The sequence below is a fragment of the Pogona vitticeps genome, chromosome 6, assembly GCF_051106095.1.
Source record: "Pogona vitticeps strain Pit_001003342236 chromosome 6, PviZW2.1, whole genome shotgun sequence".
Classification (NCBI taxonomy): domain Eukaryota; kingdom Metazoa; phylum Chordata; class Lepidosauria; order Squamata; family Agamidae; genus Pogona; species Pogona vitticeps.
This window is the reverse complement of record NC_135788.1, coordinates 26997587-27020372: the sequence shown is the minus strand read 5'-3', so window position 1 is coordinate 27020372 and position 22786 is coordinate 26997587. Positions and strand designations below refer to the sequence as shown.

The 22786-nt window shown below is 40.6% G+C and overlaps 1 protein-coding gene across 2 annotated transcripts; it reads right to left on the bottom strand.

Annotated features, from left to right (window-relative positions):
- Positions 1-552: 552 nt before the first annotated feature.
- Positions 553-21086, bottom strand: TAC1 (tachykinin precursor 1). Of its 2 annotated transcripts, XM_020785194.3 has the most exons (6): positions 20967-21086; positions 20435-20722; positions 14249-14345; positions 9120-9143; positions 5374-5427; positions 553-1159 (listed from the first exon to the last, which is right to left on the bottom strand). In XM_020785194.3, the coding sequence occupies exons 2-6, from the start codon at positions 20558-20560 to the stop codon at positions 1110-1112; spliced, it is 351 nt and encodes a 116-aa protein (XP_020640853.1). In that variant the 5' UTR covers positions 20561-20722; positions 20967-21086; the 3' UTR covers positions 553-1109. The 2 variants fall into 2 exon arrangements, with proteins under 2 accessions (XP_020640853.1, XP_020640854.1); XM_020785195.3 differs by lacking the exon at positions 5374-5427.
- Between the last annotated feature and the right edge of the window lie 1700 nt (positions 21087-22786).

Genomic DNA, 22786 nt, shown 5'->3' with positions numbered 1-22786 from the left:
CCCCCTTTTCTGGTCCAAAAGCTGCTCCTGCATGCAAGCATGTGCAAAATGTGACTCACTCAAAAGCTGGGGTCATTTCTCACTACTTAAAAGTGAGAGAATGGTGAACTTTCTGATAAATCAAAGCCTGCAATTTTAAAAGTTAAAAATGGGGAAATGTGATGCCCTATACGTGGAAGAATACTCCACCAAATTCAATGGCATTTGCTCCCATGTAAATGTGTATAACATTCTACCCTTAGTCACTTTTTCCATGGGTTTGAGACTATACAGTAGAAGAAAGGACGACTTATGCTTCTGCTTAATTTTATTGTCTTATGAGGACTTACCTGGGAGTAAAGGCCATTGAATTTAGCAGAGCGTACTTCTGAGTAGATAGATATGAAGTTGCTCTATAATACCAAACCTATCACCCATAGTGCTTATAGTCATACTTTCAGGGTGCATGTGTGTGCATGTTCATGCATAGAGCAGGTGAATTTGTGTATGTCTTTTCGGTTTTAAGTGATTACATATGTTCACAGAGTGTTGCAAAAACAAAACAAAACAAAGTAGTGTTTTACTTTTATTTAAACTGTCAGCTGTTGTAAAATGTCAGACAATGAAATGAAGATTCCTAGATTCACAATTAATCTTCCTTTTCTAAAATATTTATGAAGGCACAAAAACAAAACAAAGCATGCGGTAATTATACAAATATATTTTGGCTACAGAAATAACAGTACCTTTTCCTTTTTGCCATGAACACAATTCTGAGGCACTAAACACCAGATCAATTTGGCTTTGGTAGTGAAGCCAATACAATTGCTATAAATTAACAAAAAATTGTTAGATATCTTTACCACTTTTTTTACATTTGGTGAAGGTCTTTTTCACAAGACATATCAAATAATGTGCTTTGTTGTGAAATACTACTGATTTCTGTCATTCACACGGAGTCCTGTACACTGCATGTACGGCTGCCACAAGGAAAACAAACCATCCCTTTTATTCAATTTAAAATCAAAATAACCCAGTCATAAATAAATAGTTATTCCTTACAATGGCTATTTTATATTACATTAACTAACTTGGCCACAAACAAATTACAACAAATAAATGGCAAGAACTTATTTACGTCTTCTTTCATACATTTGTGCTGTGTTCCACTCAGAAGATCCTGCAAACAAAAGAAAAGAAAAACAAAACATGGGACAGGATAAATAAGTCTAGAAACATCAGGTGTTTGTGCTTATATGCTATCAAGTTGCTTCTAGCTCTAAAAGAGTTTTTGAGGAATCCGAAATATTCAGGAGGATTTACCATTGCTACCCACCAGTGACTTGCAATGGCCAAGCAGAGATTTGAACTCAGATCTTCTAGTCCATTACTCTATGCATTGCACCACCCTGGCTCTCACTATCAGGCTTAATGCCATAAATATTCAAACACATCATATATCAGTCAGGCTCCTCTTGGAAAACTCTGAAAATATACTTTAAGAAGGACATTAATGGAGAGCATCCAGATGACAGCAGCTTGGATGGTGAGAGTTCTGGAAAGAAACTTCTAGGACAAGTAGTTAAAAGTCAGGTATGTTTAACCTGGAAAATGATGGTGTATCAAATATCTGAAGTCTTATTGTGCAGATGATGGAGCAGAGATGTTCTCTGTCACTTCCAAGGGCAGAACTAGAATCAAACATTAGTTGGCATGCAGACATCATAAACATTAGGAGAAACTTCCCAGCGGTGAGAAGTTTTCAGTGAATACTCTGACTCAGGAGGTGGTTGGTCATGCAGATTAAAACACTGTCTTTCCCCCTCCCAGCCCCTCTACAATGCCCAAGCTGAGGAAAAGTCCTGCAGGACTGGAAAGTTAGTTTGTAAAGTTTTACTGGTCTAACAAAAACATTAGACACCCTTATTTTTTGATTTTGTATAAAGGGGATCACATGGTTTCCCTCCATCTCCCATTTTCGGTGAAAAAGAAATGTTATCTTCTTAGGATGTAGGAATGACACAAGGAACAAATGCATTTTAAATAAACAGAATGCCTCCCCTCCCCCACCCTGCATTCTCTGAAAATAGAAGAATTATGACAGACCAGATAGCTCTTGGCATGAATAAAAACTCACGGAGCCTTAGTTCAGAATACTTGTAATCTGCTTGTGTGATTTGCTTCTTAAAGGGAAAGGGTAGATATTTTTTATAGAGTGCTGCAGAGGCATTTGGTACACATTAGCACCCCCGTATCTGCTGGGGATCGGTTCCAAGATCCCCCTCCTTGCGGTTGCTGAAAAATGCAGATTATAGTGATTATTGCATATTTTAATAGTAAACACTATACAATGGTGCCTCACAAGACAATGTTAATTCATTCCGGGAAAATCGCTGTCTTGTGAAAACATTGTTTTGTGAAATGCGGTTCCCCATTGGAATGCACTGAAATCTATTTAATGCTTTCCAATGGGGCAAAAATCGTCGTCTTGTGAAAATTGCCCATACTGTAGAAAAACCATTTCGCAAAGCACGGACCCAGCTGTCAAAATTGTCTTCTTGTGAAAAACCGTCTTGCGAGGCACGGACTGAAACATTGTCTAGCAAAAATCGCCATAGGGAAAACCGTTTTGTGAAGCGCTATAGCGATCGCAAAAACCCATCGTCTTGTGAATTAACCGTTTTGCAAGGTAATCGTCTAGCAAGGCACCACTGTACATAGTGTGGTCTATGGCTCCCTCTACTGGCCAGTTCTGGTAACTTCATATTTAGAAATATATATTTCCAGGATTTTTCTTTTAATATTTTTATATATTCAGACTGTGGATACAAGAATCAGTGGATACTGATCCCATGGATATGGAGGTGCTACTTTAGTAGGAAAAACTCTGAATGGGATAGGGCAGCTCTCATTGTCTTGCACTGGAGATGAGGAATCTTGTGGAGCTTGAAAACTCCTGATCTAGGAATCTGACTGTGTCAGACAGCCTACGTATATCAACAACAATAAGGTGTTTAATTAATAGTCTTTCCATGTCTGGTTCTAACTTGGTTGTGACTTTTGGGCTACTTATTTTACAGAGGAAGATAATGTCACTAGACAAAACGATGCTATGGGACCTACAATGTTTGCTTTGTTCTACCCTTCCTAGACAATAGCCCTGTTCAAGCATTAGAAATTATGTAGAACATTGATGCCTGAAGAGAATCATTCTTCCCTCAGTCTTCCAATGCATGGTGGGAAGTGAATCTATACAGCTATTTGAGGAGACTATCCATTTAAGAGAGGGCCCTGGTTTTTTAATTATTTTGCTAATGTGTCTTAATAAAGTAAGATTGCATGCTGTCCAATAGGAGACTCACACGAGTCCTTTAACCATGGACAGAGATTTTTGAGGCTTGGCTCAATCCAGCTCATGTAACTTAAAATAGTCCCATTGAGTTTGAAAATTCTGCTCTGAAGTAACTACGTGGTACATTACAAAGCAGAGTTGACAGTACTTCAGCTTCACTGTTGGATTGAACTGAAGCATGGGCAGTGTTTCTTAAAAAAAAGGAATGCAGTCTGTATTGTTTGCCTCACAATCCTAATTTGCCTTCACTTTGCACTTGATGTGGATGAAAACTCACAGAGTCTGATGGACTCTGAAAATCAAGCTAAACAATGAATAAATAGTAGATCTATGAACAGATAGTAATAAATAAAAGTAGAACTTCTTTTTTATTGTGGCAAACAATTCTACTTCCTTTTCTACAATCAGATCTTTAACTATTCTTTATTTAGTTTCTTTCCCAGACCATCCAGCTCTGTGAATTTTACTCTTCTCAGATGGAACAGCAATGAATACAGAAACAACGGGAATGGAAATTTAGCATTTCGGGCTGAAATACTCAGTTTCTGTGTGTGGTGATGTATATCTGTTGTTCACAGTCACTTTAGAGAAGTAACTGGAAATTAGTCTATCCATTACAGCTATTGTGAAACAAGAATACTATTTTAAAACTATGCTTGTTGGTGCTTTTTTGTATTTTCAACAGAAGTCACAATAGGAGCTGAATTTCCATTTAAGCTTGAATCTTGTCAATTGGTATTTACGAGCCTATGAGCTTTAATGGTTCTTCCTCCTGGAGATAAAATCCTTTGCTCAGCTACCCATATTTCACAGCAATTTATAAAACTAAATAGGATATAGACATAATATTGCTACTTTGAATACTGCTGGGTGGAATATAAAGCAACTGACCATTATAATTTCAACAAATTGTTAACAGTGCATGCTTAAATAACTGTAAGTGGCATTAGGTATTTTGACATTCCAAACCAGTTAAGCAAAGAAAATTCCTTTAGAAATCATTCAAGTGTATTTTGAAACACATGCAAATCAATGTCTGTTTTTCTGTTAACTCAACACAGATCTAAGTAGCACGTATCACATACTAAGTAGCACGTATCACATTTTGAATTTGGGCCCCCGATGTGGTCACTTCACATCCCCCTCTGCACCCCAACATTTCTAAAACAATTTGGTGGGAGGAAACAAATATTGGCTCAAAAGCCCCCCCCTTCTGCCATCTGGGGAGTGCTGGGTTATTTTGCCATGTTCTGAGTGCCTCCCCAGTACCCCACCCTCAATTTAAAAACATTTCAGGGGGGCACTAAAGGTTGCAAGAGAGATTTTTCAATTAAAAGAAGCCAACTTTTGAGGGGGAAATAGAAGAAGTGAGGTCACAAAAGTGGGTGTGGCTATCAGGGAGGTGCCCATTCCTGCAGTCTAGGTATATTTCCTTTCTGAAGACAGAGAAAAAACTACAAAGGTGTATGTGGGGAAAAAAGTCATCGTGCTTGTGGAGGAAAACATCGAGAAGCAGAAGCCAAGGTGTCTGGGTGAGAGGTGACCAATCCGCATTCTACTGGGTGTTCTGGGATTTGTTAGACTTTGAAAGAAGTTACCTTTGTGCACTACAATTCCCAGAATGCTCCAGCCAGCCTGGTTACGCCGACTGGAGTTTGGGGAGCAGTGAGCCAGTAACTTCTTTGACTCTGAGGATTTTTGTATCTAAGTACGAATGAAGATCTCTCTCTCTCCAGAAGCTGTGGTGTCACTGTTCAAACCACTTTTACAGGACATGTAATGATGCCTGATCTTAACGGTTATCGTTATATTATGACTGGGGACATCTGGCCCTCCAGATTTTATTTTGCTGCAATTCCCATTATTATAATTTCTGGTACTCATAGGAATTGCAATCCAGCAACATCTGGAGGGCCACAATTCCACACCACTGCTTTATATAATAAGATTGATATGTTATCAAAGTACTTTTCAGAGTAAAAATGAAATAGTAGATAAAGAGATTGTTTAGTCTTTTAGTCTTAGGTGTAGTTTATACATACCAGAACTTAAAGCTCTTTTGCCCATCAGTCCAACAAAAGAATCTGTTTTATGTCCTGAAAAATATATTTGGGGATGTTTAATACATTTGAAATATGCCGCTTCTGGTGGCAATGTGCTTTCTCAAGATGAACATAGAGCAGAAAGAGACCCTATAAATATTTGAACTAGTGAGGGAAAATCACATCTAGGTCTGAGGAGAAATAAAGATGAAAGCACTTTTGTCCATCTGTGCAGGCTTTGGTCTATCCTGTAATTCTTTTCTTAAAATGGGGTTGGAATAACAACCAACATTGGTTTGTGAGTGATTAACTCACCAACCACTATTACTGGGAAGGCCATCATTAATCAAATGGTGTAAATTGCAGTGGTGAATTACTGCTGGTTAAGAAGTCAAGGCTTGTATTCTTCATTGTGAGCCATGTTTCATGGCTGATGCAAGCCTTGATTTCTCAGCTGGTGCCAATTTTGTGTTGGGATTTAAACCATTTGATTTGTACTGGCATATACAAGTAAAAGGAATTTTGACGTCAATTGCTTTCCAGCTGTCTTTTCATTGTGGAACATATTCTCAATTCCTTCCCTCCCTCCCTCCCTCCCACCTTCCCATCCTTTATTTCCTAAGAAAGAATCGAAACATTACTTTTTGGACTACAACTCAAAGCTTCCAGTCAGAGCTAGGAAAATTACTTTCAGGATTATAACTCCTTGAATTCCCCAGCTCACATGGCCACTGAACATATCTTTGATTCTCTTATTCAGCAGCACAGCCCTTTGCAAGCAAGATGATTCAGATTACTCAGGAGTGATTTACAGGTGTTTGGGGTCTATGCAGGTTGTTCAAGACCACATAGGTGGCAAGGTACATAACCCCATCAGCCATACGCAGTCCAAGTGATCTTGGCCTGGGCCCTACTCCTGGGAGGCAGAGTAAGGATTTGAACTATGGGCCCCAGGTTCTGCAACCTAGTATCCCAATTCATCAAATTATACCACCTTCAAAATTGTTCTATTCTGCCTTATAAATAAACACTGGAATAATAATAATAATAATAATAATAATAATAATAATAATAATAATAATAATAATAATAATAATAATAATAATAATAATAATAATAATAATAATAATAATAATGATGATGATGATGATGATGATGATGATGATGATGATGATGATGATAATAATAATAATAATAATAATAATAATAATAATAATAATAATAATAATAATAATAATAATAATATAATTTGCTGTCAAGTCAATTCTGATTTATGGCAACCCTTTCTGGGGTCTTCTAGGTAGTGAGTACTCAGAAGTGGTTTACCATTTCATTCTCGGGGAACCCTGGGATTGTGCAGCTTGCCCAAGGCTATACAGGCTGGCTCTTCTCTCCAGAGGCACAGTGGGGAATCAAACTCCCAATCTCTGGCTCCACAGCCACATACCTAACTCACTGAGCTATCCAGCCAGCTACAAGGAAGGAAGGAAGGAAGGAAGGAAGGAAGGAAGGAAGGAAGGAAGGAAGGAAGGGAGGGAGGGAGGGAGGGAGGGAAAGCACCTCTGCTAATCTGACATTAAATATGAAAAGACCAACACTAACTTTTCATTCAAAATCTGATGCCCAAGGTGATTGCCTCAATCTGCCCAAGGATAGGGCCAAACCCTGTTAACTAGGAACAGGGATTTCATCTGCCTGCCTACCTGCTCTGCCACTTGGCTGTTAGCTCTCTGTTTACCATTGTTTCTTTTCTGTCTTTTAAATCCCAGCCTGATGCACACAGTGTCAAGTCTTTGCTATCAAAAGCACAGAAGAACAGATGACACTAGGATTTTCTGTGCAGCATGATATCCTCCTTTGAAAAGTGATCCCTTTTGATACTGACAAGGCTTCATCATAAATAAAAGCAAAGCCCGATAAAGTAAATTTTTTGACTGCAATCATACAAGCTTATAGGACTCTGGAGGTCTAGTAAAGACAAATTATAGTGGGCAATGAACTGCTGCACAAATGCCTATATGCTATTTATTTCAAGCCTTTTCCTATGATTAGTCCAACTAATATACACATCTGGTAACTAATTATCTCTGGTCCCTGATGGCTCACAGGAAAGCCTGTAAGATAGGAATGTGAAGACATTTCACCCAAACATGTTCGTGGTAAGAAAGCCTGTCTTGACATACTGAGACAGATTGCTTGGAATTTGTTAACCCCCACCAGACTTTTTACCTTTAGCACAAGAACATGAGTCCTGGGGATAGGGGTGAGAGTTATACAGTATGTGCAAAACTAGTGGATGTTTTCTTCTTGTTGTGTGTGAAATACAGCCCAGAGGCCACACAGGTACATAGGGTGATTGGACAAAAAGATGCAAACAAATCAAAGTCCATACGATTAGACAGTAACAATTGTATTGTGCTACACAATTTGTGTAATTCATGCAATTCACATGAGAGGGTTACAAGGTTCTCCACCACCGCCTTATCCAGCTAAAAACAGTAAGAACTAAGAGTGCATTTCTACTCAGATGTAAACAATACTGAATTCAAGAAGACCTTTTTTTCAAGTATGTGGTCATAGACTTGTACTGTATTCTCCACTGAAACCAATCTAAGAGTTTCAACCTTACTATTGTTTTCATAGAGACTATGGCTGCAATCCTAAACACATTTGTTTTCAAGTACTTATTTTGAGCTAAATCCAATGTTAGTCCAAAGCAGAGTAGACTCATTGAAATGAACTGGTCACAAATAATATATATTTTAATTGAATTCAGAAGGTCTGCTCTAGTTGAGTCTAACAGAGAAGATACCTCTCAATTTTGTTTTGAAAATATTTTTATGCCCCCTTTCAAAGATTAAATAATCTGGTCAAATTGGTTTATAAAATATGAACATGAAACTATTATATGTAAAAATACAATGAACTGAAAAATTGGAATGCCATTCCAATACATATGTTTAAAAAATGGATATCCAGGAGGGGTATCTGTGTGAGAATCTTGTGGTATATCAAGACTTACAAGTTTTATGCAGTATTTGTGAATTGTGGCTCACTTCATGGACTTTTGCACCAAATAAAACATGTTAGTCTTTTAGATGCTACAAGACTCTGTTCTAAATCATCAACGACTTTTAAAACTGTACAATATAAAATATGGAATATAGATCCACATCAAGAAAAAATGATCGGCAGCATTCTAATTTTCAAAGCCTGTTTCAAAATATTCAGGGAGGGCCCCCGATATATTTGCTGCAGAGAAGCATTCCTGTAAAAATGGGGCTACTACTGAAAAGCATGTATTTCAATGTGACATTCTTCTGTAGATAAATGATTACCTCCAACAGAAAGCAAACAGAGAGCAATCTTAGGTGTGTTTACTGGGAAATAAGTTCCACGATATTCAGTGGGGTTTGCACCTAGGTAAGAGCGCCCGTGGTTGCAGTTTTGAACTTGGATCAAGGCCATGGTAGGTAGAGATCACATTATTTCTTAGGCTTTGTGGATAATTCTTTGTGGATAATTCCATTGCAATCACATGGATTTCCCAACATAGACATGAACTGAGAACATTTTGCTCACTCCGAGCCCTTGAATGCGCATCTAAATTTATCCCCACAAGAACTGCAGGAGCAGAAGCAGATATATGACTGGGATCCTGGGTGTTAAGTTGCACTGGATGACTATGCAGAGGAAAGCTGGGGAAATAAATCAACTTATTTTGAGTAAAACACATCTCAACTTACTTTTATGGGACAGAGGGCCATATCCTGGAAAACAAAACAAAAAGAAATAATTAGCAAAACTGGTGCTAAAATACTAGAGCTGTTGTTCAATTGTCATTTTTTAAAATGAAAAGAGCATACTGTACATACTTAACCAGAACACATTACTGTTACAAGACTATGAATGCACCAATTGTTTTCTGAATAAATCACGGCCATGAAACATGTTTCACTGCACTAGATATGGTTCCTGGATAACATCTTGTAAAATGTACACCTCTCTCCCCTGCATATTCATCTGCTCTTTTCCCCCACTAAATGTCTGTAAGGAATATACTTAACATGAAAACACAGTGGAATGGATTGTCACCAATCCGACTTTTTAAAAAATGTAATTCTAAAATTTCATGGATTATATTAATCAGTCTTGTGCAACCTCCATGGGGCCAAAGGGCATTTTTACAGGTCAGCCTGCTTGAGCACCGTCATTCCAAAATGGGTATGGCTAGAGGGGAAAAAAGTAGGGAAAGGGGGCAGAGCTTTGAGTTTTATTTATTTATATCTCACCAATCAATTGGCATTGCCATTACTGTAGTCATCGTAGTAATATGCTGTATTTTATTATTAAGTGAATTTTGTTATAGAAAAATTTAAGATATCAGATTAATATATTCAGATCAAATTTACATATTTTTTAAGTATTTCATTTTATTTTCTCTTCATTTTAGTATTCATATCCTCATAGGATCCACGATTGCTTATAATTTTAAAACAGAATATAGAAACGAACAATGTAATGAATCATTACAGTACTGAAAAGCAATTAAACTAGTATTTTATTAAAAGCTACTTACACAATTTTAAAAGTATTTCAAAAATTAAAGTTATAGAGCCTCCCCCTTTAAAAAAAAACAAAACACCTTCATAGGCAGCTGGTGAGTAGAGAAAGACCTGTCTCAAGCGGCAAGTTTTTGCCTGCCAGCAAAAGGACAGCAAAAAAGCAGCCAGACTTGATTAGCTATTTTTTAGTTAATCAATGGTAGTGCATTCATTGATGGTCAAGTACATTTCAGCATGCAATAAAAATAGAATTTAAATGCTTTAGTAAATTACAGTCTTTATATTCATTGATGAAAAACAACTGTGTAACAGTTACTTTTAATTAAAAAGGTAGACCAGAACACAGCCAATAGTAGAAGCAGCTGCGGTATGTGGTGGTCTGATAATTATATTATAAATAGTGTTTTTGCACCTATTCCACAATGTTACACCTGTCCAACATTATAGTCAGGAAAAATAGTATGTTTAGCTAATGCATCTGAAGAGAATGGATATGCTCATTCATCATACAAATAAAACATTCTGTATTTTTCTTTCCTCTGCACAGAAAAAAAAGTATACAAACACCTACTATTTAGTCCTTACTGGAGATTATCTAATAAACAAATGAGATAATCGATATATATCCTGACTTTCTCCCAAGAATTATACTCAAGTACCTAACAATGTTAAATTGAAATAAAAAGCCACGAATACACAATACACTAGTATTAAAACATCTGTAAAAGAATGACACCCATGCAGTTGGCATCCCCTTCAGCACCCAAATCCCTTAATGGTCAAAGACTTATCACTATGCTGGATAACTTGGTACTTTAGGTATTTGGCTAAGGAAATGTATATATATTTTAATGGTGATAAGTCTTGGGTTCTGAAGGGGATGTCAACTGGTGGGTGTTGTTCTTTCTTCTCTCTCTCTTTTGGTTGAAAGGTTAAAAGAAGGGCCCCAGCCAAGCTTCCAATGCCAGGGAGTTCCACATCCTGCCAAGGAAAGCTAGACTGCTCCCCCTCCTTGTTGTCTTACAAGAAACAGACTTTGATCAAAACCACACTGTGAACATATATCTTTTTTGGGGGGGGGGACCTAGGGAGGTACCATTCTAGTTTTTTATAGATTAATGATATGATGGGAAATGTTTAAGACTGGCCAGTCTTGTTCAACATGGTAATCTTGAGACCAGAGGTGACTTGAGACTGTACAGAATTTTACATTTTCCAGGTTTTTGTTCATTGATCCTTTTAAGCATTTGACCTTCAAACTTAAAACAAGGAAGGTGAGGTTTTCCTGGTGAATTCCTGCTTGAACTTGTTTGAATGAATAGCAAAATTCTGTCACTGAAGAATCACTTTCTTGAATCTAGTAGAAGCCTTTTATTTCACTGTTTGAGAGGAGGTGATTTGCCCCTTCTCATTACAACTGAGGAAGAGTATAATGTCGAAATACATCCATCACAGGTACGGGAGGCAAAACAACTGTGTATAAATTAATCTATGAAAGATGGTTCCAGATTGGTGGTGGTGGTGAATACTTTCTTGTCTCATCCTCAGAATTAATAAGAAGGAACTGCAAAATTATTCTCCATCCTACAAGATAAGTATGTGCTTTGTGGAGCCTTTGACAAGACAAGAAAAAGAGACAATAACATTTTAACTGCAAATAGTACTCTGCCAAAATACGATGTATGTGTACTCATGGTTGCTGCTTTGTTGCACAGACTTAGGGATGAGAAGCAGTGGAAGGGTTGTTCACTTCTTCTGGAACAATCATCTAGTCCTTACCCTGTTTGTTCTGTATGTGTGCTTTACAGTCAGATCTGCTTTGACTTGGATTCCTGCCTTCACTGAGGGTAGGACTCCATGGCCTTATAGGCCCATTCCAACTCCATTATTCTATGAAAGAATGCTAATTTTGCACAATGATCATTTGTATAAATTAGGGAGATCCTCACAAAGGAAAACCGCGCTCCTTATGTCTAATTGAGGAGAGAATTGTCATGTGGCTTGAAAATTCCTCATCGCAGGCATAAAATCTTGTTAAAACAAGACTGTTGATTCAGTGATTATTCCTTACATCCCTCTTCAAGACCTTTGTTCAGCCCACGTGTTTTGATAATTTTTGCCTGCTTTCCTTCTGTGGTATGCATTATGTATTTTCTCCAATCTTGTATGTTTGGAAGCATAAATGATCTGTATGATATATAAAGTGTCATAGTTGTACATGTATGTAGTTTGTGGTAGGGAAATTCTGGGGAGGGACGGGTAGACAAGGGTCAAAGATAAGCATGCTTTTTAAATATCTCCTTTAGAAAACCCAATAAACTTTGTAAGAAAGGGCTTTTAGCATCTTTGTAACCTCAGTGTTATCTCTGTTGCCTATTTATTTGATTACCAAAATCATACTGAGTTTTTGATGCCAACACAACACAACTGCTGACAAATTGCCACATGTTAAAAAAATTAGTGTTGCCACTTGTTATTTTGCACTGAATTGCATGGCTATGCCAATTTGCCCAAGAGAGTCATGCCAATTGCTTTATGTTGGCAGGCATAATGAAACAGGATTTTGGCTGATAGATAACTTCCATTCTAAGTAAAGGCTGAAATCCTGATAGTGTCATAAATCATAACTAGGGTAGGCCTACTGATTCAATGGGTTCACTCTGGTTGAAAGTTACTATGGTAAACAATAGGATTTCAACCAATGTTTTCGAAGCCATCTGTTTGTCTACGGTTGCAAAATATGTGTGAATTCCTATTTTTTAAAGATTGAGTCTATATTCAAATTTCTATATTCTATATATTCTATATTCAAATTTTGCTCCACTTTTATTCCTAGTCTGAAGGCAGTTAGAGGGGTTGTGCAAATGAGGGTAGTCTGCAGAGAAAGAAAGACTCATGGAACTGCTTATATGTTTCTTTAGTTCTGAGCTAGCTGTTTATCATCATCATCATCATCATCATCATCATCATCATCATCATCGGTCTAAGCCTAAAGAATTATTAATTAAATCTGGTAAAATTCTACTCAAAAATAGCATGCACTATGTGGTTTGCTGCCCAATAGGTATATTCAGGATTGCAGTACTAAAATACAAGTCTGTTTTTCTTCCTTCCACTAATATGAAGCAGTTGATCAGTTTAGAGTTTGAAACAAAATGCAAGGAACTTAATTGAAAACATGTTTACATGGATTGTATATTGTTTTCATTATATCTACATAATGGATATAATTCAGAGAAACCCTATGCTTGAAGTCATTTTAAAAAATCATACTAGCTCATCCTTTTTTATTCCAGCTCTCCTCTCAGATTGAATACATGGTTACCACTGGTTCAAGGGAAATAGTAAAAATTGCACCATGGTTCAGATTTTTGGGGTGTTTGTTCAGCAAAAATCAGCCAACATTGAAATAAATGGCAAATGTCATATTTTGCTTGGCAGTCAGAACCTTTGAAAGGGAGAAGGAAGAAACATCCCTTGTCTTCATACTCTAAGGATCAGAAGGGAACAAACTGACCTTGTGTTTTGCAACTTAAAGATGCTGAGCAAATGTAAAACATTCTTCCTGCCCCCTTTACAATACATCTGTTAAAATCAGGGAAGTTTAAAATAGAGAAGTACACCTTTTTGGGCCTCATCACCTAAATGCAACATTTACCGAAGGGCTGGGAGCAATATGTACAGTGTGTATGCATGCACAAACACTCACAGCATAGACAGAGCTAAAACCACCCAAGATGGGTGACAGAGTTATTATTTTATCCTTGAGAAATCAGACTGAAAAAAATACAGAAAATACAGAATGGGAAAAAAAAAGGAATCCCATACGTGAGCCCTGAAGACTAATCGCAAAAGAAAGCCAACCATTTTGCAAGTTATCATGAATTGAGAACTGAGAAAAATCAATGTACTCTGATGCTTCTGGGAGTTAAGGAATTTCCTCTTCTAATCACAGGATATCTACAGCTTGTGTTTCTGCCATAGATGGGATAAGAAGGTTCAAAATGTCTCCCCATGCCTACCATCTGGGGTATTCCTTGAAAGGGGAAACTTTTCTATCTCTGATAATAGCATTTCAACCTTTGATCTGAAACAACATTGGTTGCAGGAGGAATCAGATCTTGGTTCCACCAAATTTTGGAGCTGCGTAAGGAGTGGCCAAAGGATGCACGCAGCCCCATATCTACAAGTTGTGCGTCCTGGTCTAAAAGGAAGACGGGGCTGAATGGACACTAGCGTTAGCTGAAATCATTTTGCACATAAATCAGTCAAGCTGTGTTTGAGATGGAGATTTAAACATTGTTTCTCACCAGCATCTCGTTTGCCCATTAAGCCATAGAACTGCTGAGGTCTGGGGCGCCTGGCAATTCTCTGCAGGAAGTGCTCGAAGGGTAAGGATAACTCTTCCTGAAACAGAAAGTTTGTACAATAATTAAAGCACTGAGCTTGCAGTATTGAAGACATGACATTGGGCAGAGCTTGGAAAAGGTCTGGATTGCAGCGGCCAGGCTGGATGGAGTGTGGTAGTAGGAGATGCAGTACAAAACCCTAAAGTTTCCAAGTTCTGGTATTGGGTGAACAAAGAAGATGGCACTAGATCCAGATCTTGGTGCTTTGTACATGATGCCTGCATTTTTCACTTTCCTTTTCTGTTACTTTCCAAAATCACTTGCCAAAATCTCCCCTTCAATCCTGCTTTTTCTTCCTAATTCAAACCATGAAACAATTCCCTATCAGTGATAAGAACCCCCTATATTCCGTCACAAGACAGCCATTAGTGGGTTAGTGCAAATAGAAAATGGAAGAATATCAGACTGACTAGATAGTCTTGTCCTATGCTTGATGTCAGAGACCTGAAATTGACTTTCTGGAGGTTTCAAAGTAAATTTTGAAAAGATACAGGGGAAGCTGAGCATTTAATTATAGTAGTGGCACTGGGTGAGATATTTAATCACATAATTCTACTGTTTCCTTAATCCAGACCAAATTGCCATTCACCCTCATGGAGAAAATGGACAAATGTACCTAGAACATATTATTGTTGTCACCATTACCAAGTTTCATGCTTGCTTGTAAAGTCATGCAAATATACAAGGCTTAATTTTGTTAATGCAGGCATGATGATCCATCAGGTGCTTAAAAAGATGGAGAGGGAGAGAGAGGCAGAGTTCCCTCATATTGCAACACTTGGAGTTATTTAAAGATGTACAGTAAGCCTGTGGACCTCATAGAAGTCAATGTCAGTTGTGCTCATCTAACCTACAGTAGAATTATGTTAATTCTTGTTGATTGATCACTCATCAACACAACTGGAGGTTTCCTGGCAGGCTAAAGGCTGACTCACACATCCGTCTATGTTGCTGTAGTGAAGTGATTACAGTTCTGAATTGGGACATGGTAGATGCAGGTGGAAGTCACCCTTGAGCCGTGAAATTCAGTGGGTGACCTTGCTCTCTCTCTCGCTCAGCCTGACCAACTTGGTACAACTGTGAGAGCAAATTGGGGAGGAGAACCATGTCTGCCATTTTGAGCTCATGGAAAGAAAGACAGGATGTAAACATAAACAAATGTTTGAGGGAGGTGAGAGGATGGTGGCTTGGTGAAGGAAAATGTTAATGTCACAGGGTCTCCATTTCATCATAGTCACTGAACAGAACATGAGAGCTAACAGGACACCTAATTACTCTAGACCAGTGGTTCCCACCCTTGGGCTTCCAGGTGTTCTTGCACTAAAATTCCAAAATGTTCACCGGTTGCTGTGCTGGCCAGGATTTCTGGGAGTTGCAGTCCAAGAACATCTGGGGACCCAAGGTTGGAAACCACTGGGTAGAACAATGAACGGAGATGAAGAAGCAGTGAAACCACTCCTGCGACAGATAAGCTTCCAGACAGCTCTGAAGAACATAATACCTCTTTCCATTTAAACATACATATTCAATTCTATTGAGGTTTTCATCCAATCCAATCCTGGTAAGACAAGGAGGAGCAAATGGTAGGGCAGCAACAAAACATGGAGCTTATTTGTGATTCCTCAGTGGCAAACCTGTTAACTCTAATCAGCCCCAGCCCACCCCAGTTCACCAACTTCTGAAGGGCCCCAGGTTTCATATCCAGCCTTACTCTATCCACTGTTACCACTGTAATGCAATTCTTGTCTTTCTCTGCTTTTACTGGGGTGGGAGGTTTGGAGAAAGACACATGTCCTTCCCTCCCCCCCCCCTTTTTTGCCTTTTCAGGTTGCATGTTTGACTGTGTGGGAAGAACTGCAGAAGCAAAAAACAGTGGAAGAGAATACAAAATGGGAGAAAGGAAAGGCAAGACTGTCACAGAGTAAGGGGAATAAAACATCCACACTAAAACAGAACAGGCCGGCAGTTCTGGTTGTGAAACAGGCCGTGCTTATCCTTGGTAGGATGAAAAGTCTTGGGTTGGGTGAATCTACAGAGAGTGAAAAATTAAGCCTTCTACAGAGTGGTGACTTCATTAGGGTAAATGGCGTCCTGGCCCACTGTAGTCCATTCCTGGCCAGTCCATTCCTGTTGCCCGCCTGCTTGTGTGTGTGTGTGTGTGTAGTTCCTCCACATTTGCCCTGACTCTGTAATTCCTAACTCTACCTACTATTATCTGCCATGCCTTCTGCCCCTCCAGCAACAGCTGGAGCCTCGTGGCGCAGTGGTTAAAACGCTGTACTGCAGCTAAAACTGTGCTCACAACCTGGGGTTCAAATCCCAGGTAGCCGGCTCAAGGTTGACTCAGCCTTCCATCCTTCCGAGGTCGGTAAAATGAGTACCCAGCTTGCTGGGGGGGCAATGTGTAGCCTTTATAATTAAAATTGTAAACCGCCCGGAGAGTGCTTGTAGCGCTATGGGGCGGTATATAAGTCCAATAAATAAATAAATAAATAAATAAACAGTGGGCATGAGTCACTACTGCTCCTATAGCAGATGACCCTCATGCCTCACAGTCCACAGGATGGGAAAGGATCCTTGTCCCTCCAGGTGCTGCTGAGCTACTCCTTCCACCAACTTTCAGCACTGGCCAGCCTGGTAAGAGCCTTTGAGATGTGTTGGCCAACAGCTTCCAGAAAGGAAAAGAAGAGGACCAAAAAGTTCAGTGCTGAATAAAATGGACTTGATTGTTACTTCTCAAGAGCGGATGCATTCTTCCAATGAAACACTCATTTGAGCGGTTTTGAGAAATGCTGCACCAGACATGTTCTCTGCCACCTGATGATTAAAATGTGCACACATGGAACACAAAACGCCTCTCTCTTAGTGAACCATGGTGGCTGGGGATAATTGGAGTTACAGTTCAACAGACTGCTGGATAGCTCAATGGTTGAGGCTTCTGGCTGCGGAGCCAGAATTTGGAAGTTTGCTTCTCCACTGTGCCTCCTCGACAGGAGCACTGGCCTTAATGATCCACAGCTTTGCAGTTCTAAGATTATACTAAGATTATACTAGGAACTTCTATCTTTAAGGTACCAGGTTGCCAAGAGTGAACAAAAGCAGTGCATGCCATGGTACTTGTCCGATGGAAAGACTTGTCATCTGAGAGAACAGCTTGAAAAATATATGGAATTCAGTAGTAAAACACATTCATTCCACAGCCAGGCTTCTTCCATTTCCCACAACATTCAGTTGCTATGACATTGATTTCTTTTTGATTTTTAATTTCTATCCAAAAGGGAGGAGAAAAAGGCAGTTTGGATGAGATGCAGAAATTGCATGGCGAGATCCTCTGTCTCTTTTATCTTTTATGTTAAAAACAACAACAACAAATAAAGGGATTTGGACCTGGAGGAAGGGAAATAAAACCTTCTCCACGCCCGCAACAATTGGTATTTTCCTGGTAAAAATACCTATCCCAAGCTGATAGTTGCTGTTAGAAATAATATCTATGAACAAGAGGAGATGGTATATAGGCAACACTTTCTCCCTTTCTCTTGCTCTGGTAGTTATGTTTCTAACTCCCTACCTAGCTTTAAATTCAAGATTTATTGTCAGGAAAAGTTAAACAAGGAAAGTATAGAGAAACAGATTAATTGCCAACATTTGCCAGCAAGATGTGCTACAGCTCAGTCTGGATCAAGTGAGATTTTATTTTCTTATAAACAAATGGGTATATTTCTTAAGGAATTATCTTGCCCTTCAAAAAAGAAAAAAAATCTCCCCCATTTCTTGTCTGATCCATTTCTCACTGCCAATCACTTTTGCATTCTCATCCCATTATATCTGCAGTACAATTGAAAAGCATCTTTGGTGCAGGGGGGATGGCTGTCTGCCAGCATGTTGATAGGGATTGACATTGGCAGCCAGTCATCCATAAAGATGCCACATAGACTGGGGATGTACCAGAGGGGAGTCTACTGATCCTGAAATAGACAGCACTCTGCTGTAATTGACCAGAGAGAGAAAAGGGGCTCCTAGGTTTTGGGACAGGGCATTTTTCCTTTGAAGTCTGGAATGGTGGAACATGGACCAAGAAACAAGGAAAGATTCATTTGGCATGAGTTTCATTGCACTTTTCCGCTAGCAGCTCAGATATTCCACATAACCAAATGCACAAGGGCAGGATATGCTTGGAATCTTTTCTTTTCTGGACTCCATAAAAGTAGTCCCAAAGCCCCTAACTACCGGCTAGGCTTGCAAGGGAATTCTGGGAGTTGTAGTTATATTACATAACTTTTCCATGCTCTGGTTGTAGCATGCAGGTGGCTTGTCATGATAAAACAATCTGACTTGCTCCCTTCACCATCCATGCATTCTTGTCCTCAGTGTGATCTCATATTACACTACCTGCAATGGTGTAGTGAGACAATTTCACATTTCGATCTTTATAGAATTATGGGGATGGGAGGCTCTTTAGATGATCATTATGTCATTACCACACTTCCCCCCAAAAGTTAGTCTTGTTGCCTTTGAGGGTCCCCTTGCTTGTTCTGCTGATAGGGACCCCACTGGCTGCCTGGGAGCCCCACCAATTTTCCTGGGTGCATTTAATGATGATTGCTTACCCCCTTCTCCAGCTCTCCTATCCCTCCATGTGTCTTACTTTATGAGCTTCAAGCAATCAGTTTTTGCCAGGATACAAGTACAGACCAAACTGATTCTTGCTTTCTTAATCTAGTCACCCTAAAATGCTTCTCAATGGATGTCTCCTAATCCCAACAGCCAAAAGAAACAGTATGGTTATGTTATTTATTTCAGAGGGAGGTTAGAAGCAGAAGGAAAATATGGTGGGGGTTTCAAGCAGAAAATAATGAGTTTTCAGATTCCCTATAAAATTCCCTGCAAGGAGGCAGGAAAATATCAGAAAATAAACCATGGCTAAAAAGTGTATTCACGAAGGCTTTCACGGCCGGGATCTAATGGTTGTTGTGGGTTTTTTGGGCTCTTTGGCCGTGTTCTGAAGGTTGTTCTTCCTAACGTTTCTCCAGTCTCTGTGGCCAGCATCTTCAGAGGACAGCACTCTGTGCGCTGGTTTAGCCCTTGGCTAAAAACTTTGTCTGTAGCAAAACTTTTGCCTGGAAAAGTTGGCAATTTTTAGGATGTGGCTTCAAACTACACATCCAACTCCACTGCAAACACACTGCAATTCTCTGCCTGCCAACTCAGTCATCCAGAAGCATCTGGATTGTAGGAGCATATAGGACTCTGTGCTTCTGGTTTCTCACTTCGCTTCCTTCAAATTATTGGAAACCAGCTAGAGCCGAAGTTGCCAATTTCTCCAGATTCAGCGGCTCAGCTCGCCCTCATCTGGAAGTGAATCCCTTCCCTGTCCCAACGGTCGTCGTCCTGAGAGCTTCGTGCACCCGGCTGCAACCTCAGTCAATTAGCTTTATCCCCATTCAAAGTCCCAACTCCAGTAGGAGCATATTGTAGAAAGGACTAAGACGCATCAGTCACAACAAGTAACACAACCTCGACGGACTTCATTGAGTCTACTCAAGTGGGACTTATATTGGCTACACTCCCATCTTCTCTCCTCTTCGTCCTCTCTCCGCGCCCCACATTCGTCATTAAGGATTTCAACAAGACCCGTTCCACCAGAACTTGCTCTGCGCCTTTTTTTTCAGATAGCTTTATATTGCGCTTGCTAACAAATAAACCATTTGCCGAAGACTCCTAGGGCCGAGCAAAATGCATCGCAGCTCAGAAAGGCGGGGTGCAACTGCCTTGCTGTTGCTGTCTCACGAAAATAGAGGGGTCCAATGTCTCTCTCTCACCCCCCCCAATCTCACTGGGCTTGGTCACGTTTGTGGAGCCGAGGACCTCTTCCTCCCGCATTCGCAAAAACTGCCCGCCACTGGATCACCGGATTCAGGTCGCTCGGCAATCGCTTAACTCCAAGAAACCGTAAGCATCCGACCCGCACGATGCCCCGCACCTCCCATGCAAGGATCTCATTACTTTTGGTTCCGAAGGGATTCTTGAACGCGCCAGCCGAGGCGCAAGACCCGCTCTCCCCTCCAACCCCCCGGCGCGTTCTCTTACCTTGTTTGGCTCGCCGTCGGACCAGTCGGACCAGTAATTCAGCTCATCGGCGTCTCCCGGTTCCTCGGCGAACGCCTGCGCCGAGACGAGGAAAAGCACGGCGAGAACGGCCAGGGTTTTCATCATCGTCGCCCGCGTCGTTTTGGTGCCCCGTCGAAGAAGGCAGGAGCCGGCCAGGCAAAAGGAGCCCTGGTGGGGGGAGAAGGACGAGGTGGTGGCGAGACGCGCCGTCGAGGGAAAACCGTCCCCTGGTCGTCCCCCGGGATGGCGCCCAAGTTCTCCGAAGCCCTAGCAAAAGAGGAAAAGAGAGAGGCAGGCAGAGGAGAGTCAATCAAAGCGCGAAGTCTTTCCCCTCTTACGAGCGCATCTCAACCTAGACGAGATCGGCGGGTGGACCTCTTGCGTTTCCCCCTTCCTTCCCGCTTAGTCCTCCTCCCTCACACAGGAATCGGTGGACGTGTGGATGGGAAGGAAACCGACGTGCCTTAAGGCAGTCCGCCCGCCAGTTGCTGAGGACGAGAGAAGCACTTACTTAGGAACGTGGCTTCTCCGCGGCTTGGGGAACGCCTGGCTGAATGAAGGCACGCCAAAGGACCCGCCAATTTATATTGCTAGAGGTGGGGAGGGCTGAGGAGCTTCATCTGCCTCTGCCTAATTGCTCCCAAGTATTTTATCATGTGAGTCATGTGACGAGACCCCCTCCCTCCCTCAGAGTGATGAAGCGTGATCAATATTCAATTACCACCAGAAATTCACTTCCTGCCTTGCTCTTTGCTCCTAGGGAGGGTCTCTTGGAGAAGCAAGCCTTTGGGATGCATTAGTATCACCTGCTTCTCTACGGATTTCCGCCTGATGCAATCCAGGACAAACCTACGCACAAGGAACCCATCTCCTTGCGGCCAGCTGCTCCTCCCAGCCTCTCAGAAAAGACTGGTGTTTTAGTGTCCCAGGAGACCTGAGATGAATCATCAAAGACCATCCAGTGACTGACTCATCAGGGGAGGCTTCAGGAGAAAATTTCAGATGTCAGGCCTGGTTTGGGTCTGAAGATCAACTCCAGGGTCTTGTTCCAAGGACTCGAAGGATGTGTATGTCTTTATAAATGTTGCCCAGATCAGGAAATCTACAGCTGGAAGATGTCACTCATGGATGTAACTACAAAAACTGAACATACAGGTGGTTGGGGGTTCCCAACCTTAGATCTCCAGATGTTCTTGGATGAAAACTCCCAGAAACCTTCACCACTAGTTGTGTTGGCAAGGATTTCTGGGAGTTGTAGTCCAATAATATTTGGGGATCCAAGGTTGGGAGCCACTGCTCTAGAGTCCTTAGCGTACATTCTCCATAATATACAAGGTAGTTTGTTTAATAAAATAAAATAAATACTTCAGGGTGACTAGAGACAAAGGTTATGGGGGTTGAGGGTTCCCATTTTCCAAAACATCACACCCTGTTTAGTATGTCACTAGAGTATCACCTGCAGTCATGCATACCCCATCCTTTTGGAGAAAGGAACAAGGAAAAATAAATTCAAATGGTTCTAGCTTGAAAATGTAGAATTTCTCCAACAGCAGAGGAAAAAAACTCTGCATCGGGAGGAAAAGTGACCAGACTCATTCAAATTGACCTTTGTGTTCTGTGAGCTTTTAAAGAAAATAAGTGAAATCATTCATTTTACACTTGCGACAAATCCCTCACTGAAGCTTTCCAGTCTCTGTTATTTGAGTACTGAGATAATCAGGAATGGCCTTTTTCTCTGGTCCCACCTCCCTCACAGGTGCATTTGGTTGGGGAAATGAGAGAGGGCCTTCTCTGCTGCTGCTCCCAGACTCTGGAACTCTCTCCTATGGGGAGACAGGCTGGCCCCATCTTTGCTGCCCTACCACAAGCAGGCAAAGACCTTTCTCTTCAGGCAGGCTTTCCTTTAAATAACTGGTTGACCAAGACAATTTTTAAAGGGATGTCCTTGTATTTTAAATATTGTTCTTATTATGAGTTTTAGTATAATATTGTTTAATGCTTTTTCCTAGTAGGCATCCTTCAGTCTCAAGAGACTATGGTAATGTGCTTTGAATAGAGGCCTTGGAACAGTGTCTAGTGTGGCCGAGGAGTCCAATTCGAGAGTGACAATCCCTTCCACACTGAAGACAAATACAATCTGTCCCCTGTCCAGCTCCCTGATTTTGCTGGTTTCGGGACTGCCTCTTTTCCTCGGCCTGCTGGACAAGGGCCTCTTCAAAATGGAAGAGAGGCTGTGATGCCCTGCCTGCCTCCAGGCTGCTTTTTAAATATTGCAATAATTTATTATTTGACTTTTAACATTGTTAAAGGGAGAGAGAGAGTTAGCTTAGG

Excerpts from the sequence above, each read along its gene's own strand:
- TAC1 (XM_020785194.3), bottom strand. The coding sequence starts at position 20,560 with ATGATGAAAACCCTGGCCGTTCTCGCCGTGCTTTTCCTCGTCTCGGCG. Across the intron at positions 14,346-20,434 it reads CCGACGGCGAGCCAAACAAG|GAAGAGTTATCCTTACCCTT; the intron begins GTAAGAGAACGC and ends TTTCTGTTTCAG. Across the intron at positions 5,428-9,119 it reads TGGCCCTCTGTCCCATAAAA|GACATAAAACAGATTCTTTT; the intron begins GTAAGTTGAGAT and ends TATATTTTTCAG.